Source organism: Pocillopora damicornis, chromosome 10, assembly GCF_964200805.1.
Source record: "Pocillopora damicornis chromosome 10, jaPocDami1.2, whole genome shotgun sequence".
Lineage (NCBI taxonomy): Eukaryota > Metazoa > Cnidaria > Anthozoa > Scleractinia > Pocilloporidae > Pocillopora > Pocillopora damicornis.
The window spans coordinates 17,714,462-17,735,229 of NC_142679.1; the positions used below are offsets into that span (position 1 = coordinate 17,714,462).

Below are 20,768 nucleotides of genomic sequence, written 5' to 3' on the forward strand. Positions count from 1 at the left end.
GTCACTTAATTGCAAATGAAACAACAGAGGAGGAAATCACAGAGGCTGTCTTAAACCTAGACACAGTTAAAGTATGCTTTGACACGCAAACGCGAAAACTTGTGGACATTGAAAAAATTGCCATTTAACATGTTTTGTTGCATTTTCCTTTGTAACAAACCAATCTCTAGTAACTATTTAAGTTACTAATAATTCATGCTGAGATACAAACACTAAAACTTTTAGATATCGCAAAAACTTTTATAGCACTTAATTTTTGAATTTCATATTAAACTTTCTTGAAACTATTCCATTTACTATTATTCATGTTACTGTTAGAAAAATTAGTCTCGCTCATTTAGTATCTAAACTACATTGTAAATGAGTAGATTCTCATGTTTTAATTATTGCATTTTACCTTGTGACTAATCGAGTTAGTATCATCCAGGGCCCAGTTGTTCAAAAGACGATTACTGCTAACCCACGATTAAAGCTTAATCAAAGATTTAATCTCTTTTGTTTAAAAAGATTTCAAAAGCTAATTATAAGCTGCACATGAAGTCAAATCGAAAAATAAAACTAAAGAGCAAGAATCCTTAAGAAAATCTCTTTTGGTTATTAATTTAACTGGAATAAAAATTGACGCTAACCCTGGGTTTGCTTAATCGCGCTTTGAACAACCCGGCCCTGGTTACTGTTAAGATAAGAAAAATAGTTAAACAATGCTATGACACACAAACACGAAATATTTAGACATGGAAAAAAATCTAAGTTTCATAGCATTTTGAACTTCATCACAGCTTCATGTTCCAGTTGTTGTTATAAAATTTAGTCTATCTCTTTCAGTTTTTCAAGATACTGAGTAGATTGACATGTTTTTTTACATTTTCTCTTGCAACTAACCAATCCCATGCAACTATTCAAGTTACTATTCATGTTACTATTAAAATTTTTTTGTTAAACTATGGTATGACATGCAAACACCAGAACTTTTAAACATTGCAAAAAGTTTCATAGCATTGATGAGTAGCACAGTCACATAGCCATTTGCTGTAACATAGTTCAAAAATAACTATTTTTTTATTTTTTCACTTTTTATCAATTTTTGACTTTAATTTTGATCAAAATGTACATTGTAATCAATATCTGTAAATATTTTTATTATTTTGCATTAATAACACTAATTTTGGTATTACCCACAATCCCTTGTGGGCGTTGCACATTTTTGGTTTTTCATAAAATCTTAAGAAAATCAATGCAAAAATGGAAAAAAAGAGGTTTTGTAATCATTAGTTCACATTGAAGCAATGATTTCCTCATTTTCTTTTAAAGGGAGTTTGTAAATAGACTTTCGTCCTCTCTTTCTGACTGGTAGGTCACCGCAAATGTGACGGACAATAGCAGCATGTACAAACGCTTTCCGTTTTTCGTCAATTGTGAAGGTCATGTCATGAATGTTCTCCCTTATTGTAAAAGTGCCCCTTAAGAACTCTGTCTCCTCTGTAATAATGACACTGATAGTCATCTGTGACATTACTGTCAAGTTCTTCAACTCCATCAGAAGTGACCTGAAGGAGATAGAAGTCGTAGACAGGATCATCTTCAGCGGCTATCGCAACTGTACTTCCCTTGCTGGGCAGGTCAGCTATGTAGGAAGCAGTATCATGGTCTAAAATTGGTGCTTCAGTTGCCTGTCGAGTGGTTGCCACATCACCCTCTCTGGTTAGCTCCACCAGCTTCCATTCATCAAGCCATGCCTTGTTAGTGCAATTCTCCTCATCATTCACAATGCAACTGATGCAGTAACATGAGCAAATCATACTGCCTGTTGCTTTTGTCATAAACTACTAACGGCTTTTGACAATGCTTTGGACAATTTCCGCCTTCTTTCGGGGTGTGAAAGGGAGTGTCTTCTTGACTTTATCTATAGCACGTTCTTTCGACGTCCGGTTTGCGAAACCTGGAGAATCCACGCTATTATTAAATTCTTGTGCTTCTGTTCGCTTCTTTTCACGGTATTTTCTAACTCTTTCTCTTGTTTGCTGCCTTGTTTTTTCTCTTTTTTCTTGTGCTGCGATACGGGATGCTTTTCTGTGCTCCGTTGCTTTTTGTTGGCGTTTGTTTTTTTCGGCAATGCTTCGTGTGTGCGGCCGAATTGATTTCTCGGTTTGCAATTTCTTTCGCCGTTCTTTAACTTGAGCAATCTTTTTTGCCTTGTTTTGTTGATAATAGGCCTTGTCCCTTTCTCTTTTTGCCGCTGCTTTTCTTTCTTGCGCCGCCTTCTTTCGCGAAATACCTGAATACCTCAGTGTTGAAAATCGCGTAAAACATTTCACTGTTATGCAATAATCTGCCCCTGCAAACTCTGTATGGACTCCCATGTTATTGTCTGTGTAAACAAACCATGTGCTTTCAAAGAGAAGCTGCCAAGGAGCGGATTTCGTGAAAGTTTTGGTGGTGTTTTTCGCCATATTCCTTCGTCACTTTCCTTCGTTACGGTTCATGAACACGGAAACAATGGCGAAAATTGTTTCTGCGTCGACCAAACGTAAATTTCTAGCGTTAGATCTAACGAAATGGGTTGAAACGTTCTGTAAATTTAGCTTAATACAAGCCCATTCCAGGAGAGGTGAGCTTGTTTACTCAACTTAACAAGAATCGCGTCTGACAACGGATCTACTGGTGGATATGTGATGGAATTAAGCTCAATATGGCCGTTACGAAATGTTTCTGCGCGTTTTATTTTGATCTGGAAAACATTCTACTTGACGATTCAACTTCAGCGTTGGTTTGTAAATATTATGATGTATGCCCATTACATTTTTGTTATTAGTTTGTTGCTTACACAGTCGAAATTATCATTATTGCTAGTTTTGCACACTATGGTTGTTTTAATAGTTGCGAGCGTTACATTGTTCAGTGATAAAAACAGACGTTTATAACTTGCGTTAGAATAAACCATTCCTGTTGCAAATCATACTGCCTGTTGCTTTTGTCATAAACTACTAACGGCCAAAAAATAGTGGCCCCATGTGCGTTCTATATTGAGATATTTCATTTTTTTCTTCCGTCTGATACATTTCATGTTACGCGTTACACCCAGAAATTCACGCATTTTCAGGAAATATTTATTTTTTACAATTTTCTCTTTGTCGCAAACCTTGTTTTCTTTACACCAAAATGAAGTAGGATAACTAAGCTTATATTGTGGAAAGTGTGAGATTTAGAGGTTAAACCTTCCCGAAGATATTCGTTAGCAAAGGCACTTGAGTCCAAAATGGCGGCGTGACTGTGCTACTCATCATTACCAACTTCATAACTTTCTTGAAACTATTCAATTTACTATTATTCATGTTACCGTTACAAAAATTAGTCTCACTCATTTAGTATCTGAACTACATTATAAATGAGTAGATTGACATGTTTTAATTATTGCATTTTACCTTGTGACTAATCGAGTTAGTATCATCCAGGTTACTGTTAAGTTAAGAAAAATTGTTAAACAATGCTATGACACACAGACACGAAACGTTTAGACATGGAAAAATCTAATTTTCATAGCATTTTGAACTTCATCATAGCCTCATGTTGTTGTTATAAAATCTACTCTATCATTTTCAGTTTTTCAAGATAATGAGTAGACTAACATGTTTTGTTACATTTTCCCTTGCAACTAACCAATCCCTTGTAACTATTCAAGTTACTATCATTCATGTTACTGTTACAAAAGTTAGTCTCCCACAATCAGTATCTAAACTACATTGTAACTAAGTAGATAAACATCTTTGGTTACATATTTGGGTTTCACTATTAAAGTTGCTATTGTTCATGTTGCTCTTTAAATACTTCGTCTTTCTCATTTAATCTCTCAACTAATTTCCTCCTCTGTTTTTGTATGATTTTAGCTAAATTCATTGAACTTCTAACGCACTTATTAATCTTTGATTACTACTAGTTGATAGGAAATGATAGCAGTCAGATAGCGTATAGGTGTGATTTTGCAGGCTATCAGCCCTCAAAGTGACTTGATTTTTATCACATGTTTAAAACAGAAGAAAAAAACAAAGAAAAGCGCAATTTCCAAAGTTGTAGTTTATATGACGTGGGATAATTGATGAAACGTTTTACAATTTTCCCCAGCGTTATTAAATCTTGCGCGTGGATTCTTGATATTCGAGAGAATTTCATTTTTAGCCGCCTTGTTTTTATTCTTTTGTGCCTTTCCTTTTTCTATGTTCATGCTATAAATTAATACAGTACAGCTAATTTTTGCCCCATATACATCAATTCGAAAGCCATTGAACATAGCTTACTCCAGGCGTTCAGTAAATAAAACGGTGCGCGATACTAGACAGCGACATAGTAAAGGAAGAGTTAAAACACGAGCGAGGCTTGGGTCGGGCGCCGTTATGACCCAAGCCTCCCTCGCCTTTTCACTCCTCCGCTACTGGCTCAACGTTTGCTATTATGCCATTTTTTTTTCTGACTGATCACAGGTTTCTGTGAACAGTAATAGGCTTTAAACCCTCATCAATCGCTTAAGTTTCGCTGTAATTTACTAGGAGGGGGCGGGGGGAGTCTCCACCTAATTTCCACCTATGCTTATAGCTTCGACTAAACATGAAAGCTGGAAATTGGGGTTGACTGCTACTCTCCACTGAGGGCATGAAATCAACCTTTGCTCCTCTGGATTTAAGAGACATTTCTCCCTACCAAGATTGGCTTGTTGTTTGTAAATCAAATACTGTCAGCTCTACTTGACTAAGACCAAATGGCTTTCTTTTTATTTTTTTTTGTCTAATTATTTTCTCTCCTCGATTTCGTTTGACTCGAATCGGGTCACTCTAGAAAAGAGGGATTGAGCTCACAATTTAAAAATCGTTGTTCGGGACAAACAAATTTCTTTCTATGAGAGTTGGGGGATTTGTCTGCCATTTTTTTTTCTAGTAGTCATCGCCATGGTGTGGTCTAAGTTTTATTCATATTCTTCATTTGACGAAGTGGATGAAACACATCCTCATCGAGTCCAAAATTTGTGCCGTAGGTTGATAGAACGTTGGTATCGATCTGAATGCGGTACTACTCTGAGTTTTGGACACTAACGATCTTGGCGTGGCTAATTGACATACGACCTCGATCTAATTTTGAATGGCAGTGTGGAAACCACTTGTGTGAATTCATGTCACTCATCACTGGTATGAGAAAAAAAAAGCTTGACCATTTTAAACTAGGCGAAATATTGTTAACGATTTCTCTAACACTCGGTTGAATTCTTTTATTTTCTGGCTCGAACTCCCAGTAAAATTTCCTTCTTTCGGGGACTAGTCCAGTCTTGACCTTACTGAATGGGCTGTGTTCGTTTCTGTTGACATAACATTTTATTCCTTCGCATTATCCTACCTTCTAGATTTCTCAGTTCTCCACCATAGTTGCCGACGTATCTTCACAGTTTTCTACGTGACAACGATGAAACATGATCGTTTTGGCCGCACTCTTATTGGAGACACTTTTTGGCCGCCAATTCAAATCGTGGCCAAAAAATGGTCAAATTGCTAACGGTAAAAAAATTGGCCATTTTACGACTCACAGTTAACCGCAAATAATGACATACTGGAGATAGGAAAAATTTTTACGGTTAACTTATTAACGACAAACACTTGAGGCTGAGTTTTTAGGCCGTTTTACGGCTAACGGTTGACCCCACTGAGACCCTCACATAAGCCTGAAAATAATGAGTAGTGACGGAGAATTGTGGGCTTAAACGTTCAGACTGTGATGTGAATAAAAGGTGGGTGAGGAGAACATCACAGTGAAATGCCTGAAATGCGCCCGGTTTCATTGCAGCTCCCGTCTTACTCTTCATCAGTGCTTGCTAATTTTCAACCAGTACACACCTCTTGTGATTTTTGGGCCCGAAAACTGACTAGATGCTGACAACACATCCTTCTGTTACTAATTAACCCCTTCACTCCCAAGATCTCGATATCTTTTTTTCTTCCCCGTTAGCGATACCAGTTTCTTTAAATTTCGCCCAAAATAATGAAACGTAAATTGCACTCCACGGCACTCCACTGATGTTTGCCCATCTCCGCCGTACCATGACGGAGGGCCCGTGATGAGCGACTTTACCTCGTATTCTTTATTTGCCTCCAAAATAACAGGATGATCGAACAACACTTCAAAGCCGTAATAAGCATGGGTATCGCTTTTTTCTGAAGTATAATTTCCAGCTCGACTCACAAGCGAAGTGTGGTTCATGAGATCAACAATGTCTGTCTAAACTGTATACTCGCCGCCTTCAGAACCAAAATGTTCTACTCCGTGCAACTCGATAGGCTTGTTGACGGAGAGAAGAATACAGTCAAGGCTGATGCCACTGTAACACCAGCCTTTGGCGAACTCGTTAAACCTCGTTGACATCATTGCTTGTAGGAAATACCTCTTCGGGTTTGTACGAACGGTAAAGGATTATTCAAAACAGTGGGGGTGGCTGGAAAACTTTGGTTGAGTCAAAATAAAATTAGTTTGATCCCCACCCCCACCCCCTCCCCCCGTAAAGCTCTGCATTATTCTGATGATACCCCTTATTGGCATCCAATTTTCTAAAGTCCCCTCTTTATACTCTATTGGCGACGACAGATTCCCCCCTCCATTCTCCCTGAAAATCTTGTGATCCTCTAAATCCTGCAACCCCTTCCCCCCCTCCCCCCGTAAAGCTCTGTATTATTCTGCTGATACCCCTTATTGGCAGTCAATTCTCTATAGTCCCCTCTTTATACTTTATTGGCGACGACAGATTCCCCCCTCCGTTCTCCTTGAAAATCTTGTGATCCCCAAAATCCTGCAACCAACCCCCCCCCCCTCCCCACTCCAAAGGCTCTGTATTATTCTAATGATATCCCTTATTGGCAGTCAATTTTCTATAGTCCCCTCTTTATACTCTGTTAGCGACGACAGATCCCCCCTCCATTCTCCCTGAAAATCTTGTGATCCCCAAAATCCTGCGACCACTTCCCCCCCCCCCCCCCCTCTTCCCCCCTCAAGGTGAGAATACTGACTGGTCTCAAAGTAAAGCTTTTATTTACCAGGGGGATTCTCCATCTAATTTCTGGCTGACAATACAACAAACTATTCGAAGGTTTATTTTTATTTCAGAAAGTCATTATTATTTAATGTTACAACTTAAGTAATAGGTGAGACATTCCAAAAGCATTCCAATATTCCGTCGTAGCACTTAATTCACTTCTGAACACTTACAAGGTCGCAACGAATAAAAGTACGGTACGTATTCAATAATTTTTAACTTCATCAACTATTAGCAGCAAAAACAATCCAAAACTAATTTCCAATTATTTATGCCTGACAAGTACTAAATATGAAAGCTGGAAATTGGCCACTCGTTTCCGAAGTCCCATTGGCACTCTCCGCTGACTTCATGAAATCGACCAGCACTCCTTTCGATTCAAAAGACGTTACTCCCTCTTCTCCATGCCATGATAAAGGACCCTTGATAAGCGACACAAGCCTATAGCTTTCATGAGCATCCAAACGAATAGGCGGATCAAACATTACATCGAAGCCATAATAATTATTAGTCTCTTCCTTCACGGAAGAGTATGTTCCTGATTCCTTTCCGAGACAAGAATTGTGGGCTGAAACTTTAACTTTGGTTGAAACAGTATACTTGCCACCGTCTGAGCCAAAATACTGAACACCATGTAGCAAGATTGGCTTGTTTGTTGTAAATTCAATACTGTCAGCTCCACCCGAGTATGACCAAATTCCCCTTTTATGAGCTGGCGGAAAGACCTTTGGAAATCGATTAAATCGGAACAAAAGGCTCCTTGCGGTATCCTTAAATAACAAAGGATATTTTAAAACGCCGCTGTAATGTTTCATCATGTTTCCAACCTCATGAAAAGTGAGAATATCAGAATCAAATACAACTGACATAAAATCCTTCATGAGTATCAATGGAAATCGTATTGCTTTAACAATGTCCTCCCCAAGAATTCGTCTCTTTGTCTTTCCATCAGGAGTAAATCCTTGCCTTTGGACTTCTGCTGTGGCCCAGCGATCGACTGCCTTAAACAGTTCTAGTTCCGCTACGCTCAACTCCTCTCGCTTCACAACAGATTCAACAATAGATCGTTCAACTGAAATAAATCCATCTGAAGTCACAGCTTCTTCTGTCTGCTTTTCAATCACTTCCCAGCATCGATCTTCCAAGTCTTTATCTTCATATTTCTGAGCGTGCGGCAGAATGAAACACACATTTGATGCTTTCAGGTTGTCTCGAAGGCATTCTACGCATTTCTCGGCGAGCGAAGACACCATGTATTTGTTCGCCAAGTACAGTACTTGCATCACATCACTTCCGCTTAAATTTACTTTGTCGGTGTACAAGAAACGAAACAACTCCAACAGACTCTCATAATCACAGTCAGGCAGTTCAATAGAGTCTTTAGTCTCCGCCATTTGACCATAGAACATGGCAAAGAACACGGGACTACTGATTGCGAGCACAAACTTGTGAGCTGGGATCACCTTCTTACTTTCACTTTCACCAATCGACATAGGAACGACAAACTTCACATCGCTCAATATCTCGCTGTTGAAAATGAACGCAGTTCTTTCGACGAGAGTTGGAAGCTTCGTCTGCCAATTATCTTCAGCTGCCATTGCTAGGTTTTTCTCTCAGTTCTTTTCACAAATCAAACTCTATTGAATACTATGAACCTTTGCTGTCAAGGGTACTGGTTGACGTGACACATTTGTTCCTCAAGTCACGCGTGAGAGTTAATTCCTCGTTTCCAGGTTGTGCACGTCTCTGCTCATGAAGTTACGATAACCGAACGGTTTCATTTAACCTGATATATTACAAGGGTTTGAATAATATTGCCGTTTGATCAATCTGAAAATTCTATCGAAATAATAAATATAGCAGGTTTACTGACGTATTACGCATCTATCATCTTTTTGCATCCATAATCGGTCCTTAATGCTGAAGAGAGTTACTACTTCACGGGCGAGGAGCGGGGGAAGAAAAAATGATCGAAATACAAATGGTCAGCGGGGAAACAACTTTAATACGTCATATAAAGACATATCAGTTGTAGTTGTAGAAAACAATAGTGTTTGTAAAGCCAAAATGTTACCAGTATACTTTGCTAAATAAAATGTTAAGCAATTCTTCAAAAGTATTGATTGTACATATATCTTTTACTGCTGTAATAAACAATGGAGGCATCGGAAAAGGCACCAGTGGCATTCGGAAAAGCACCAAGAAGGATCATATTTACGTTTTGTAACTTGCAGAAAACAATCGTCTTGTAAAGTCAAAATGTTAACAAGTTATACTTCAGTACTTAGAAAGTTGAGCAATTTTCCAAACGCTTTGACTGGAACGAAATTTTTGCTGCTATATTAGCGAACGGAGGCATCGGGAAAGGCATTAAGAAGAATGATATTTACGATATGTAACTTATTGTATAACGAAAAATAAGTATCTTGCCTTGTTTGAGGCGTTAATCACAGTTGGCTTGCTTTTCACTTGAATTTTGCAATATCGACTTTCGATTCCGGAAAAATGAAAAGCTAAGCAACTCTTTTAGTGTTTATTATGTAAATTCAGTCGCCTCATTTCACTTGGAAAAAGGCAAGTAAGAAAACACTGAGCTTCGATAAACAGCCAAGTTAAGGCTAATGTGTTAACCATGCTTTAATATTTATAATCAAGGCTACTCGTTTAGGAGACCTTTGTCCAAAAGATCCAGACGTTAAAAAATAATTCTGTTTTCCGTTCGAAGTGTTTTTTTTTCCTATTCAATTTAACAAATGCACTCAGAATGAAAACTTAAGGTCAGAACCGAACCGCAGTTTACCACTGTACAAAATTCTACTATGCAATAACTACTAATAAAAACCACAACAATATTAATAACTAACAATAACTATGTAATATTCATTAAATCTTAATTACCATATAAAAGTACAATAGGTAAAGGAAAGCAATATGGGAGAAACTGAATTCCCATATAAAAACTGCTCTCCAAGGCTAATATAAATAACTATACGTTGTATAAGAAAGAAGCTGGAGAAACAACTGAACAATGAACAAAAAGTAAAATCTGAATAAATCTTATTTCAAGATAACAAAACAAAACTATGTACAGGGATAATTCAGTAATCGAGATCTGAAGGAATTCAAACTGGAAGCTGATATAGCAAAATTAGGTAAAGAGTTCCAATAAGTTAAATAAGAAATGTTGTGTAGGCGTCTCAGCGAAAGGTATATCCAGACGACTTGCATAGAAAAACTGGCCTCAGCTATCGCAACTAATTTTTTAAAATAGTGTTTAAAACTAAACTGGTGAGCAACACTCTGCGAACAGTAGTTGTAAAACTGCTTTATTCTCCGACGCGTTTCGTCTAACTGTCGAAAACTTTTTCGGGGAGTTTTACAAGTAACACTAAACGCCTGTATTTATAAGCCATAGTTAGCGGCTATACGGGGGCCAATGACCATAAAGGCTTGGCCAGACCTACCAACAGGAACAGGAGAAGTTGCAAAAAATTTAAACATTTTTTGGGGCAAGGTGGGAGAATTATTTGGGGGCACGGTTTTGGTTTTCTTTTTTCGCCACACACTTTGCGCTGTAAGCTACAAAACGTAAATATGATTCTTCTTGATGCCCTTCCGGATGCCACCGATACCCTTTCCAATGCCTCCATTGTTTATTACAGCAGTAAAAGATATTTGTGCAATCAACACTTTTGAAAAATTGCTTAACATTTTATTTAGCGAAGTTTTCTGTCGAAATTTCGGCTTTACAACACCATTTTCACCATTTTTACGATGGATATGTCTCTATATGAAGTATTAACGTTGTTTCACCACTGATCATTCGTATTTCGATCATTTCTTCTTCCCCCGCTCGTCGCCCGCGATGTAATAATTCTCAATGCTGAATGATAGAAGGGATTGATGGGGGGGAGGTCTGGGACGGGAGAAGGGGTACATAGAACCTTTCTTTCTTGCAATTATTGCACTTAAAGAAATGTAACAGTTCACGTAGCATCAATGCATCCATCTTGTGCGCGGGTGAGAATCAAAGAACCTATTTGGTGCCTTTTTCTGGTGCCTTCTCCATTACTGGGGGCTATTCGAATTTCTTTTTCACACTCCTTTGTGGCCCAGCGATCAACAGCTTTGAACAGTTCCACCTCCTTTACATTTAATACTTCTCTCTCTTGACAACACATTCAACAACAGAAACAAATTCGTCTGACGTCGCAGCTTCTTCGATCCGCCGTTCAATCACCTCCCAGCATCGATCTTCTAAAGATTCACCGCCAAATTTCTGAGCATGTGTCAGGATACAAAACACATGCTGTCAAGTTGTCGCAAAGATATTCTGTGCACTTGTCAATGAGTGAAGGCACCATGTATTTATTCGCCAAGTACAACACTTGCATCACATTACTTTCGCTTAAATTCACTTTGTCGCTGTACAAGAAACGGAACAACTCCAACAGACTCTCGTACTCACAGTCAGGCAGGTCAATAGAGTCTTTAGTCTCCGCCATTTGACCATAGAACATGGCAAAGAACACAGGACTACTGATGGCAAGAACAAACTTGTGAGCTGGGATCACTTTCTTACTGTCACTTTCAGAAGTCGACACCGGAACGACAAATTTCATATCGCTCAGTAACTCATTGTTCAAAATAGAGGTGGTTCAAGAGTTAGAAGTTTCGTTTGCCAGATTTCTTCCATACGCATCTCTTTGGTCTGTTCTCAGTATCTTTGAGGGTCTTATTTCACACAATGTGAGGCAACAGTTCAAAGACGAATTGCTACCAAATTTGAGTCAGTTTTCTGGGTCTGCCATAATAAGTGAAAACTCTGAAGGTACAGTGTCTTGGTTATTTTATTAAAAGCAATTACTTTCCTAGAGTTTCTCTGCTAGGAGTGTTTTAGGCAAGCCATGTAGTAAACAGGTGAGCAGCACTGAACTTCTTGACTTGCTGCCAGAATAAAAAAAGCTCTACTGAACTTAAAACAATTCAGGTACCTGCTAGAAAATTTGTACTAATTTTGCAACAATAGTTACCCCCACCCATAATTCACAAAGAATAAGATAAGTATAGAACGATAAATACTTAGCAAAAATGCATGCCTCCGTGCATAAACTTGAAGAAGTGAAAGCTCGTAGGCAAACCATTGGGGCCATAAAATGTATTTGAACAACCAAAAGCGACACACAGCTTTCCTTTCTTTTTGGAAGAAAAATAAGCTTCATCGAGATTTCGGCTAGGACCATCCATTTTCCTTAAAAATCGAACAATTTTACTGCTCACGTATGAATTTCACCAAAAGCTCTCAAAGAGATTTAACACGAGTCAACCCTAGCCTCGTTCTCACCTGTGCGCGGTTGCATTTCCAATATGGCGCTGGGAATTGTAAAAAGGTCTATTGATCCAATACTACATGACCTATTAGACTTTCACGGGGCTCTACGTAAAAGGGACAGTTTGGGTAACGTTAGAATTTTATTTGGATACTGAAAACAAAATTCCAGGAAACTGTCCTCTCTTTTCACCAGTCCCATTAGAGTCATTCTCCGAGCTACGAAATGTAAATTGCACTCCCTGGCACTCCACTGATGCTTGCCCGTCTTCGCTGTACCACGAGTTAGGGCCCTTGATGAGCGACTTAACTTTATATTCTTTATCTGCCTTCAAAATAACCGGACGATCGAACAACACATCAAAGCCATAATAAGCATCGGCATCGCTTCTTTCTGAAGTATAATTTCCCGTTCGACTCACAAGCGAAGTGTTGTCCAAGGGATCAACAATATCTGTTGTAACTGTATATTCGCCGCTTTCGGAGCCAAAATGCTGAACTCCGTGAAGTCTAACAGGCTTCTTGACAGTGAGAAAGATACAGTCAGGAGTCTTGCCGTACTCCCAGTATTCCCCTGGGGAACAAAACGTTTTAAACCTGCAGCATCGGTGCACAGTGGAATCAATTCTACTGGCTTTTAAGAACGGCAAAGGAGTATTTATCACACCGTTGTAGTATTTTATCATGTTTCCAAACTCTTCATAATTTAAGATTCGCGAATCAAATACAACAGATGCAAAATCCTTCTGTGGTATCAACGGAAAGCGTATTCCTCTCACAATATCTTCTCCAAGAATTCGTCTCTTTGTCTCTCCATCGGAAGTCACACCTTGCCTTTCACATTCTTTTGTGGCCCAGCGATTAACAGCTTTGAACAGTTCCACTTCTGTCACATGGAACACTTCTCTCTTCACAACAGATTCGACAACAGATCGCTCAACTGTAACAAATTCATCTGACGTTATCGCTTCTTCGGTCTGCTCCTCAATTACTTTCCAGCATCGATCTTCTAAGTCTTTATCTTCAAATTTCTGTGCGTGTGGCAGAATACAAAACACGTTCGATGCTATCAGGTTGCTTCGAAGATATTCTTTGCATTTCTTGACAAGCGAGGGCACCAGATATTTGTTCGCTAAGTACAGCACTTGCATCACATTACTTCCGCTTAAATTCACTTGGTCGGTGTACAAGAAACGGAACAACTCCAACAGACTCTCGTACTCACAGTCAGGCAGTTCAATAGAGTCTTGAGTCTCCGCTATTCGACCATAGAACATGGCGAAGAACACAGGACTGCTGATTGCGAGCACAAACTTGTGAGCTGGGATCACCTTCTTACTTTCACTTTCACCAGTCGACACAGGAACAACAAACTTCACATCGCTCAATATCTCGTTGTTGAAAATGAACGCAGTTCTTTCGACGAGAGTTGGAAGTTCCATCTGCCAATTATCTTCAGCAGCCATTGCCAGGTTTTGCTCTCAGTTCTCTTCACAAATTGAACTCTATTAAATACTATAAACCTTTGACGTCAAGGGAATCAGTTGACGCGACACAGTTGTTTCTCGAGTAACGCAAAGGAATAAATTCCTCGTTTCCAAGCTCTTTGAGCTTTTGCTCACGAAGTTACGATGACCAAACGGTTTCATTTAATCTGATATATTCCAACAGTTTGACTAATATTGTTGTTTGATCAATCTGAAAATTCTACCGAAATAAAAAATACAGCAGAATGACTGACTCATAACGTGTCTACCATCTTTTTGCACACGCTGAATGATAGAGAGGATTGCGGAGAGGGTCTGGGACGAGGAAAGAGTACATAGAACCTTTTTCAATTCAAATCTTAATATTTCTGCCTTTAAAGAAATTTAACGGTTCACGTTAATATCAATGCATCCATCTTGTGCGCGGGCGAGAATCGAAGAACCTATTTGGTGCCTTTTAAGACATAAGATCGTGACAAAAATTTAAAAGGAAAATGAACAGGTAAAGTGCGTCGTTACAGTGGAACCTCGATGTAACGAAGTGCCAAGGGACTAGGGAAACTATTTCGTTATGTCGACGGTTAGCTACATAGGCGTACGGGCCGGGGGGGCGGGGGGGGCTGCAGCCCCCCCCAAAATTTTGGGCAGCAAGAGAAATTTGGGCAAAGCCAGTTTTTAAAGATGTTTTCAAGTTTTTTATTGAAATAGATAGATATTTTCTATTTTTACCTGAATTTAAAAATGGAAAGCCTGTTAAATTCACACGAGAAAGCGGTTGCCTAGCACGTGACGAGCTTCTGGTCATTAGTAAGGGGCGTCATAAGTTGATATACATATTTCTATTTTTTGTGTTTGTTCTTGGGTATTGTACTGTACTGTACCGCACTGCACTAGCTGGTGTTGTAAATTAATTAGAATCAATTTCCGCATAGCTTTGTAGAATAATATCGTAGATTATCGACTGGAGACTCTCAGAAGATCTGAGTCGCGTGCTAGGCAACCACTGTCTCGTGTGAATTTAACTGGCTCTACCATGGGCTTTAAGTGCCTAAAGCCAGTTAAATTTACGCCTGTAGTTTCGTAAAAAGTTACGCGACAGTGGAAACTGTTAAATTCGCACGAGACAGCGGTTGCCTAGCACGTGACGAGCTTTTGGTCATTAGTAAAGGGGATCATAAGTTGAAATACGTACTTGTATTTTTTGTTTTTGTTTTTGGGCACTGTACATACTTTACTGCACTGTACTAGCTGGTGTTGTAAATTTATTAGAATCAATTTCGGCATAGCTTTCTAGAATCATATTGTAGATTATCGACTGGAGACTTTCCGAAGATCTGGGTCACGTGCTAGGCAACCACTGTCTCGTGTGAATTTAACTGGCTTTACCATGGGCTTTACGTGCGTAAAGCCAGTGAGATTCACGCCTGTAGTTTCGTAAAAAGTGACGTGACAGTGGAAACAAATACGCATCTTGCATGCTTTTTCTTGTAGAACTCTCCTTGTCCCATATTAGACATGTCGAATCCAGCGTCACAGAAACGAAAACGGGCCTATCGCCATCGTGTTAAATGCTCCGAATGCAAAAAAGAAATCGTTGCCGAGTACCAAGACGCTCATGTAAGAACCAAGCATATAGGCAAGAAAGTTAAATTTACTATTTCTCGTGCGCCAAATCAATCGCAACTAGGTTTCACTGGCGGCGATGAAACCATTACCAATATGGTTAAATGCAGTAAAATTGACGCCGAAGACGTTGGCTCAGATCTTCAAAATGACAGCCGTATAGATATAGTGGTGGATTCTTCAGATACTGCCCTGGATAAGTCAGAAATCGAGGTGATTCAAGTGAATAATGGTGCTTGTTGTGCTCCAGCTACGTCAGAATCTATGGATGCTGGTCTGACGGATGAATCAGAAATCATGGATAAAGGTAATTCGGATACGTCAGAGATCATGGATATGGAAAGCATAGATAATGGTGCTGGCAATAGTACTAGTGCTCCAGATACGACAGAAATTGTAGATAACGGTGCTAACTCTGACATCGTGCATAGTACTTATAGGGATATGTCCATTTCAGTTGTCATAGATAATCGTGTTCCAGAAAAGTCACCTAAGTCAGCTATCACGGATAATGGTGCTCCAGATAAGTCAGATATCGTGGATGGTGCGCACAATTCGTCATTGGATACAAATTTATGTAGTGGTACTTGCCTAACGTCCAGTGATATAGATGAGAGTCATCAGCAACCGATTTTGAAGTGCTACGACCCAAAAAAATTTGGAAGTGAATCTTTTTCTAGAGATTTCAACCCAGCCTGGTACAAACGATATCCATGGCTGAGCTACGACTTTGAAACTAAGAAAGCGTGTTGCTACCCATGCCAGAAATACTTGAGTGCCCACGATTTCACGTTTGACAATTGGAAGAAGCCAGAGCGTCTTACTAAACACCACAAGAGTGAGAACCATCAAACGGCCATGGCGAAATGGATTGATAGTAGAGCAAATAAGAAGAGAAATACTTCAATACTGAGCAAACTCCAGGAATCACACAAGCAAGATGTGAAGGAAAATCGTGACTACCTGAAAGTTATCATTGAATGTCTCATGTTTACGGCCCAGCAGAACATCGCCCAGCGTGGTCACGATGAATAACGTGATGGTTTGAGTAATAGCAGTGATGTAAATAGAGGTAATTTTCTGGAAAAACTCGATAGCCAGCTTCAGAAGCACGCGCAGTGGACATCTCCCGTGATACAAAACGAACTGCTACAAATTATTGCCGATCTCATTCGCGAGCGTATCACAAACGATGTGCGAGCCAGCGGATGGTATGGTATCATCTTGGATGAAACATCAGACATTAGCAGAACAGAACAAGTTTCACTTTGCCTTAGTTTCGCGCTGAATGGAACGAAGAAGGAAGCATTCATTGGTTTCTACTCCACGAAATCAACCGAAGGAGAAGTACTGTATGAACTGGTGAAATCCTCTATCACTGAACTCAATCTTGACCTAAAGAACATTGTTGGTAAAGCATTCGATGGGGCTGCTAACATGAACGGTGTACACAAAGGACTCTCGACAAGAATGGAAGAGTGCTCCCCGTTCGGTATCTACGTCCACTGTTACGGGCATGTGCTCAACCTCGCACTTCAGGATACTATGACACAGATTGAACCACTGCGAAACGCTTTGGGGACTATCCAGGCTCTGCACAACTTTTTAGATGCGAGTCCCAAACGACACGCCCTGTTTAGTGACACAGAAGTACAAGGCGAGGATCTGAAACTGACGCTGAAGTCATTGAGTGCCACGCGATGGTCATGCCGGTGGGAAGCCGTAAAAGCCGTATACGGGCAAATGGAACGTATTGTAAAAGCCCTGCTCACGCTGTCTGCAGACAAAGATCCGAAAACCTACTCTGAGAGCAGAGCCTTGTTGACCGCCATTTGTGACTTGGAGTTTATCTTCGGACTGTGTTTGCTGAAAGTAATCCTGAGCAACACCAGTAGTTTGTGTCGATATCTTCAGGGAAAGACGGTTGACGTCATCTCCGCTCGTAGAAATGCCGACATGACCGTTCAGACCCTACGCCAGTGTCGGAACGAAGAAAGTTTCAACAGCGTATGGCAGTTAGCATCAGCAATGGGTCTGAAAATTAAGAAGTGGCTGACCAATTCTGAGTTTGAATTACGAGAGGTCAGGGCACCCAGACAGACGCCATCGCGCCGCCTTCAAGCCCTTGTAGGTGAACACGCGCAACGACAAACGCAGCTGACACCGGAATCGCACCATCGTATTAACACCTACTATGCTTCCATCGACAAGGTGCTGTCCGAGCTTGAGCTCAGGTTTAGCGGAAATGACCAGGAAATCCTCTTTGCTTTGGGAAATATCTGCCACAGTGAAACACCTGATAAAGAAAGCTTCTCCCGCATTGCTAAGTTTTACAACATCGACGGCGAGATTCTGGAAGCCGAGCAGAAAATGTACGCGAGTTTTCGTCATGTGCGCGGATTGGGCTACATGACTGTTTCAGAAATGCTAGAGACAATGCGCGAGAATGATCTATTCGATATGTTTCCAGAGTTTTCCAGTGTGGTGCATATCCTTGCAGTGATACCTGCTACATCGTGTTCAGCAGAGCGATCATTCAGTGCGTTGCGCAGATTGAAAACTTACCTCCGCAGCACCCTGGGGCAACAACGTGTCAGTAACATTGCACTTATCAACGTTGAAAGGGCGTATGCCAACTCTGTAGTCAACAATGACATGGATCGTATCATTGATATCTTCGGTCGTCGAAATGGCAGAGACAGTTATTTCTTTTAAGTTTTAAAGTGTTTTTTGAGCTCATATGATAGATTCATAGGTAAGAATATTTCACTTCATATGTAGGCCATTGTTAGTGCATCGTATAACCCTCGTTTCCTTTCGACTGTTTCGTAAAAATTTGGGCAACTTGTGAGAAATTTTTGGGCAAATGGTTCACCGCCCCCCCTGGCAAAAAAATGCCCGTACGCCCATGGTTAGCTACATCGAAAACCTCGATTTAACGAATTTGTGGAAAGACAACCAAAATGTTCGTGACATCGGGAGATGGTTGATAGATTTTTTTCTGGTGTAAGGCAGTTGATTAGAGTCTTTAGTCTCCGCCATTTGATCATAGAACGTGGCAAAGCACCCTACTTACACAATCTAAATAGCTAACACCCACGTAATCTAAATTTAGATCATTGGGTTCAAGCCGTCCTAAATGATCATCTAAGTCTTCCCAGTAGCTCATTAGATATGCATAAACGTTTCGACCAATCTGATCCTTCACTCTTCGGTGGACGAGCCAAGGTGATCGCTACGAAATGCGTCGGTTAAAGCCCGTTTTCTTAGATGTGAAGAATATTGGGCGCGATGGAAAGAAAACCACCGTATCGATTCCGCTGAGAGTGGAGGAAAATAGTCAGGACACCAACAGTCCAGTAGAACAAGATGTCCCTCTTGGCGATCTCGATAAGCAGGAACTCTCAACTCAACAGCAAAATCGCGTTTTGAGTATCTCTGCTAACTGGGAAAAGGTACGGGAAAAGTTGCTGAATTCGTACATTGAAGAACCGTTCTGTCCCAGACAATGTGAACTGAGTGAACTGTCAAAAGAGTATCGCTACAACAAGATGTGAGTACTCTGGCCCTCGTCAGTACTTTTGTGTTGGATGTGCACGAGCTCTACATGTCAATCAAAACAAGTTTCATGTACTTGAGCAATGGAAGGTGTGTATGAATATTTTGGCGCCAGTTGTATTCTAGCTACTTTTAGTGTAACATATCTAGTTAAACTGTACTTTTATCTACTTCTTGCTTTCTTTATTTTAATAGGATGGGGTATTTTCTCCTTTGTATGCAGACGAGGCAACTGTTAGCTATGGCCATACGTGCAGAACCGCAGCAGTAAAGCTGTTCAGACTTCTGGATGCCTCAGGTCAGTTCATTTCATTTATAGTGGTTGGAGAATACTAGAATGGTTTAAAAACGAAGCGTAATCTTTTTCAATTTTATCTGTTCCTTTTTCACATTTTCCTGCCGCTTGCCTAAAATCAAGAACGCTAATGATCTTAATGATAATGATACGATTGAAATTCTCTCAACATGTCAGGGCCAGTAACTAAAATCAAACAATCAGATTGCTCCATTGCCTGTCCAATATTTTTTAAGTATTGGACCGGGTAATGTCCTGAATGATCCCACATGCAATTAAGTTTTTTAATGGCTTGCCAAAGAGAAACAATAAACTTGGCTTGCATCTATCTGTAAGAATCTTTTCTGTCATGCTGGGAGAATATTGGCCCTTGGACTTTTCTGTACAGACCTCGCTGCACTTGGTTTGTACTGTCAAGACCTTGGGCCAATATTCTCTTAGTATGCGTGGCCGGCTTGCACTTGGTTAATAAGGTGTCTATACAGCCCTCAACAAAGTAAGAGGTATTTAAAGCTGTATGTAATGTTTTTTTCATTTCGTTTACTTAAAAAGTTCTTAAGTTGTTCATTTATTTTTCTATGAATGTCAGGAAATCATCACCTCAAATATGTACAAGTGTGTGATTGTGAGCCGCATGCTGTCACACTCTTGAAATGCCAGTTCTGGCCAGGGTCACCAGCAAATCCCACCACAGGATTCAGCTTCAAACTGATGGAGTTTGTGGAGAAGGTCTTTCTTCATTGTCAAGTGTCCCTGCTAAACATCACAGAAGTGATCACAGAACTCAATCCTCAGCTACAGCCAGCCACATGTAGGTTTGCTTGCAAACAGTCTTTTTGAGACATGACATGACTTTTTTTAATTGATTGATTCTGGTTGAATGGTATGTTTTTTTTTAGGTGAGCTCAATTTACAGTATCCTTAATTCAGAATGCTTTGAAGAATTCAGGTATGTTTGCATATAGGTTGAGAATATCAGAGCTGCTAATTTGTGGATGTACAATGTCTTCTAAGGTATTATTGATATTAGATTTAATATTATTTTTACTATTATTATTGTTGTTGTTCTTGTTATATTAGTATTATTAACATTATAATTATTAGTAGTAGTAGAGGTAGTCACATGATTTACAAGTGCTTATTTATATTATTATTTTATTCATTTATTTATTATCTAGTCCCCCAGCCAATATAGATCTCAAACTCATGCTAATTGCTTTTGTCGCTTTTGTGTTCATATGATTCAAAGATACATTGACTGTTTGCTTTAAGGTCAAGATTCCATTTACATTAATTTACAAAACATCTTTCTTGTTGTACATGTACATTTACTGACTTTCTTTAAGAAAGTCCTGATTGACATTTTGTTGTTTTCACATGAAGGTATTTTATGTATCAGTACAGGCGTTGTAC

At 39.7% G+C, this 20,768-nt stretch overlaps 3 protein-coding genes and 2 pseudogenes across 6 annotated transcripts in view; 2 read left to right on the top strand and 3 right to left on the bottom strand.

The window, feature by feature from the left end:
* Nucleotides 1-7,110: 7,110 nt before the first annotated feature.
* On the bottom strand, nucleotides 7,111-9,012 carry LOC149039191 (BTB/POZ domain-containing protein 6-like). The gene has a single exon (XM_089185984.1). It carries the CDS (start codon nucleotides 8,659-8,661, stop codon nucleotides 7,333-7,335), a length of 1,329 nt encoding a protein of 442 aa, XP_089042110.1. The 5' UTR covers nucleotides 8,662-9,012; the 3' UTR covers nucleotides 7,111-7,332.
* A 2,899-nt stretch (nucleotides 9,013-11,911) lies between these two features.
* Nucleotides 11,912-13,963, bottom strand: LOC149039192 (BTB/POZ domain-containing protein 6-like). The gene has a single exon (XM_089185999.1). The coding sequence runs from the start codon at nucleotides 13,856-13,858 to the stop codon at nucleotides 12,536-12,538; it is 1,323 nt and encodes a 440-aa protein (XP_089042125.1). The 5' UTR covers nucleotides 13,859-13,963; the 3' UTR covers nucleotides 11,912-12,535.
* Nucleotides 12,395-20,768, bottom strand: part of LOC149039193 (BTB/POZ domain-containing protein 6-like) — a 39,185-nt pseudogene continuing 30,811 nt past the window's right edge. Inside the window, exon 2 of the transcript XR_016180682.1 lies at nucleotides 12,395-12,478. The product of XR_016180682.1 is annotated as a BTB/POZ domain-containing protein 6-like (transcript). The remainder of the gene's footprint in view (nucleotides 12,479-20,768) is intronic.
* LOC149039194 (zinc finger MYM-type protein 1-like) lies at nucleotides 15,575-18,411 on the top strand (annotated as a pseudogene). The gene has a single exon (XR_016180268.1). The product of XR_016180268.1 is annotated as a zinc finger MYM-type protein 1-like (transcript).
* On the top strand, nucleotides 19,029-20,226 carry LOC149039195 (uncharacterized). Of its 2 annotated transcripts, none has more exons than XR_016180683.1 (3): nucleotides 19,029-19,150; nucleotides 19,256-19,358; nucleotides 19,945-20,079. XR_016180683.1 is itself a non-coding variant. In XM_089186010.1 (3 exons), the coding sequence occupies exons 1-3, from the start codon at nucleotides 19,144-19,146 to the stop codon at nucleotides 20,193-20,195; spliced, it is 333 nt and encodes a 110-aa protein (XP_089042136.1). In that variant the 5' UTR covers nucleotides 19,081-19,143; the 3' UTR covers nucleotides 20,196-20,226. The 2 variants fall into 2 exon arrangements, 1 of the variants encoding a protein (XP_089042136.1); XM_089186010.1 differs by having other exon boundaries at nucleotides 19,081-19,150; nucleotides 19,284-19,358; nucleotides 19,945-20,226.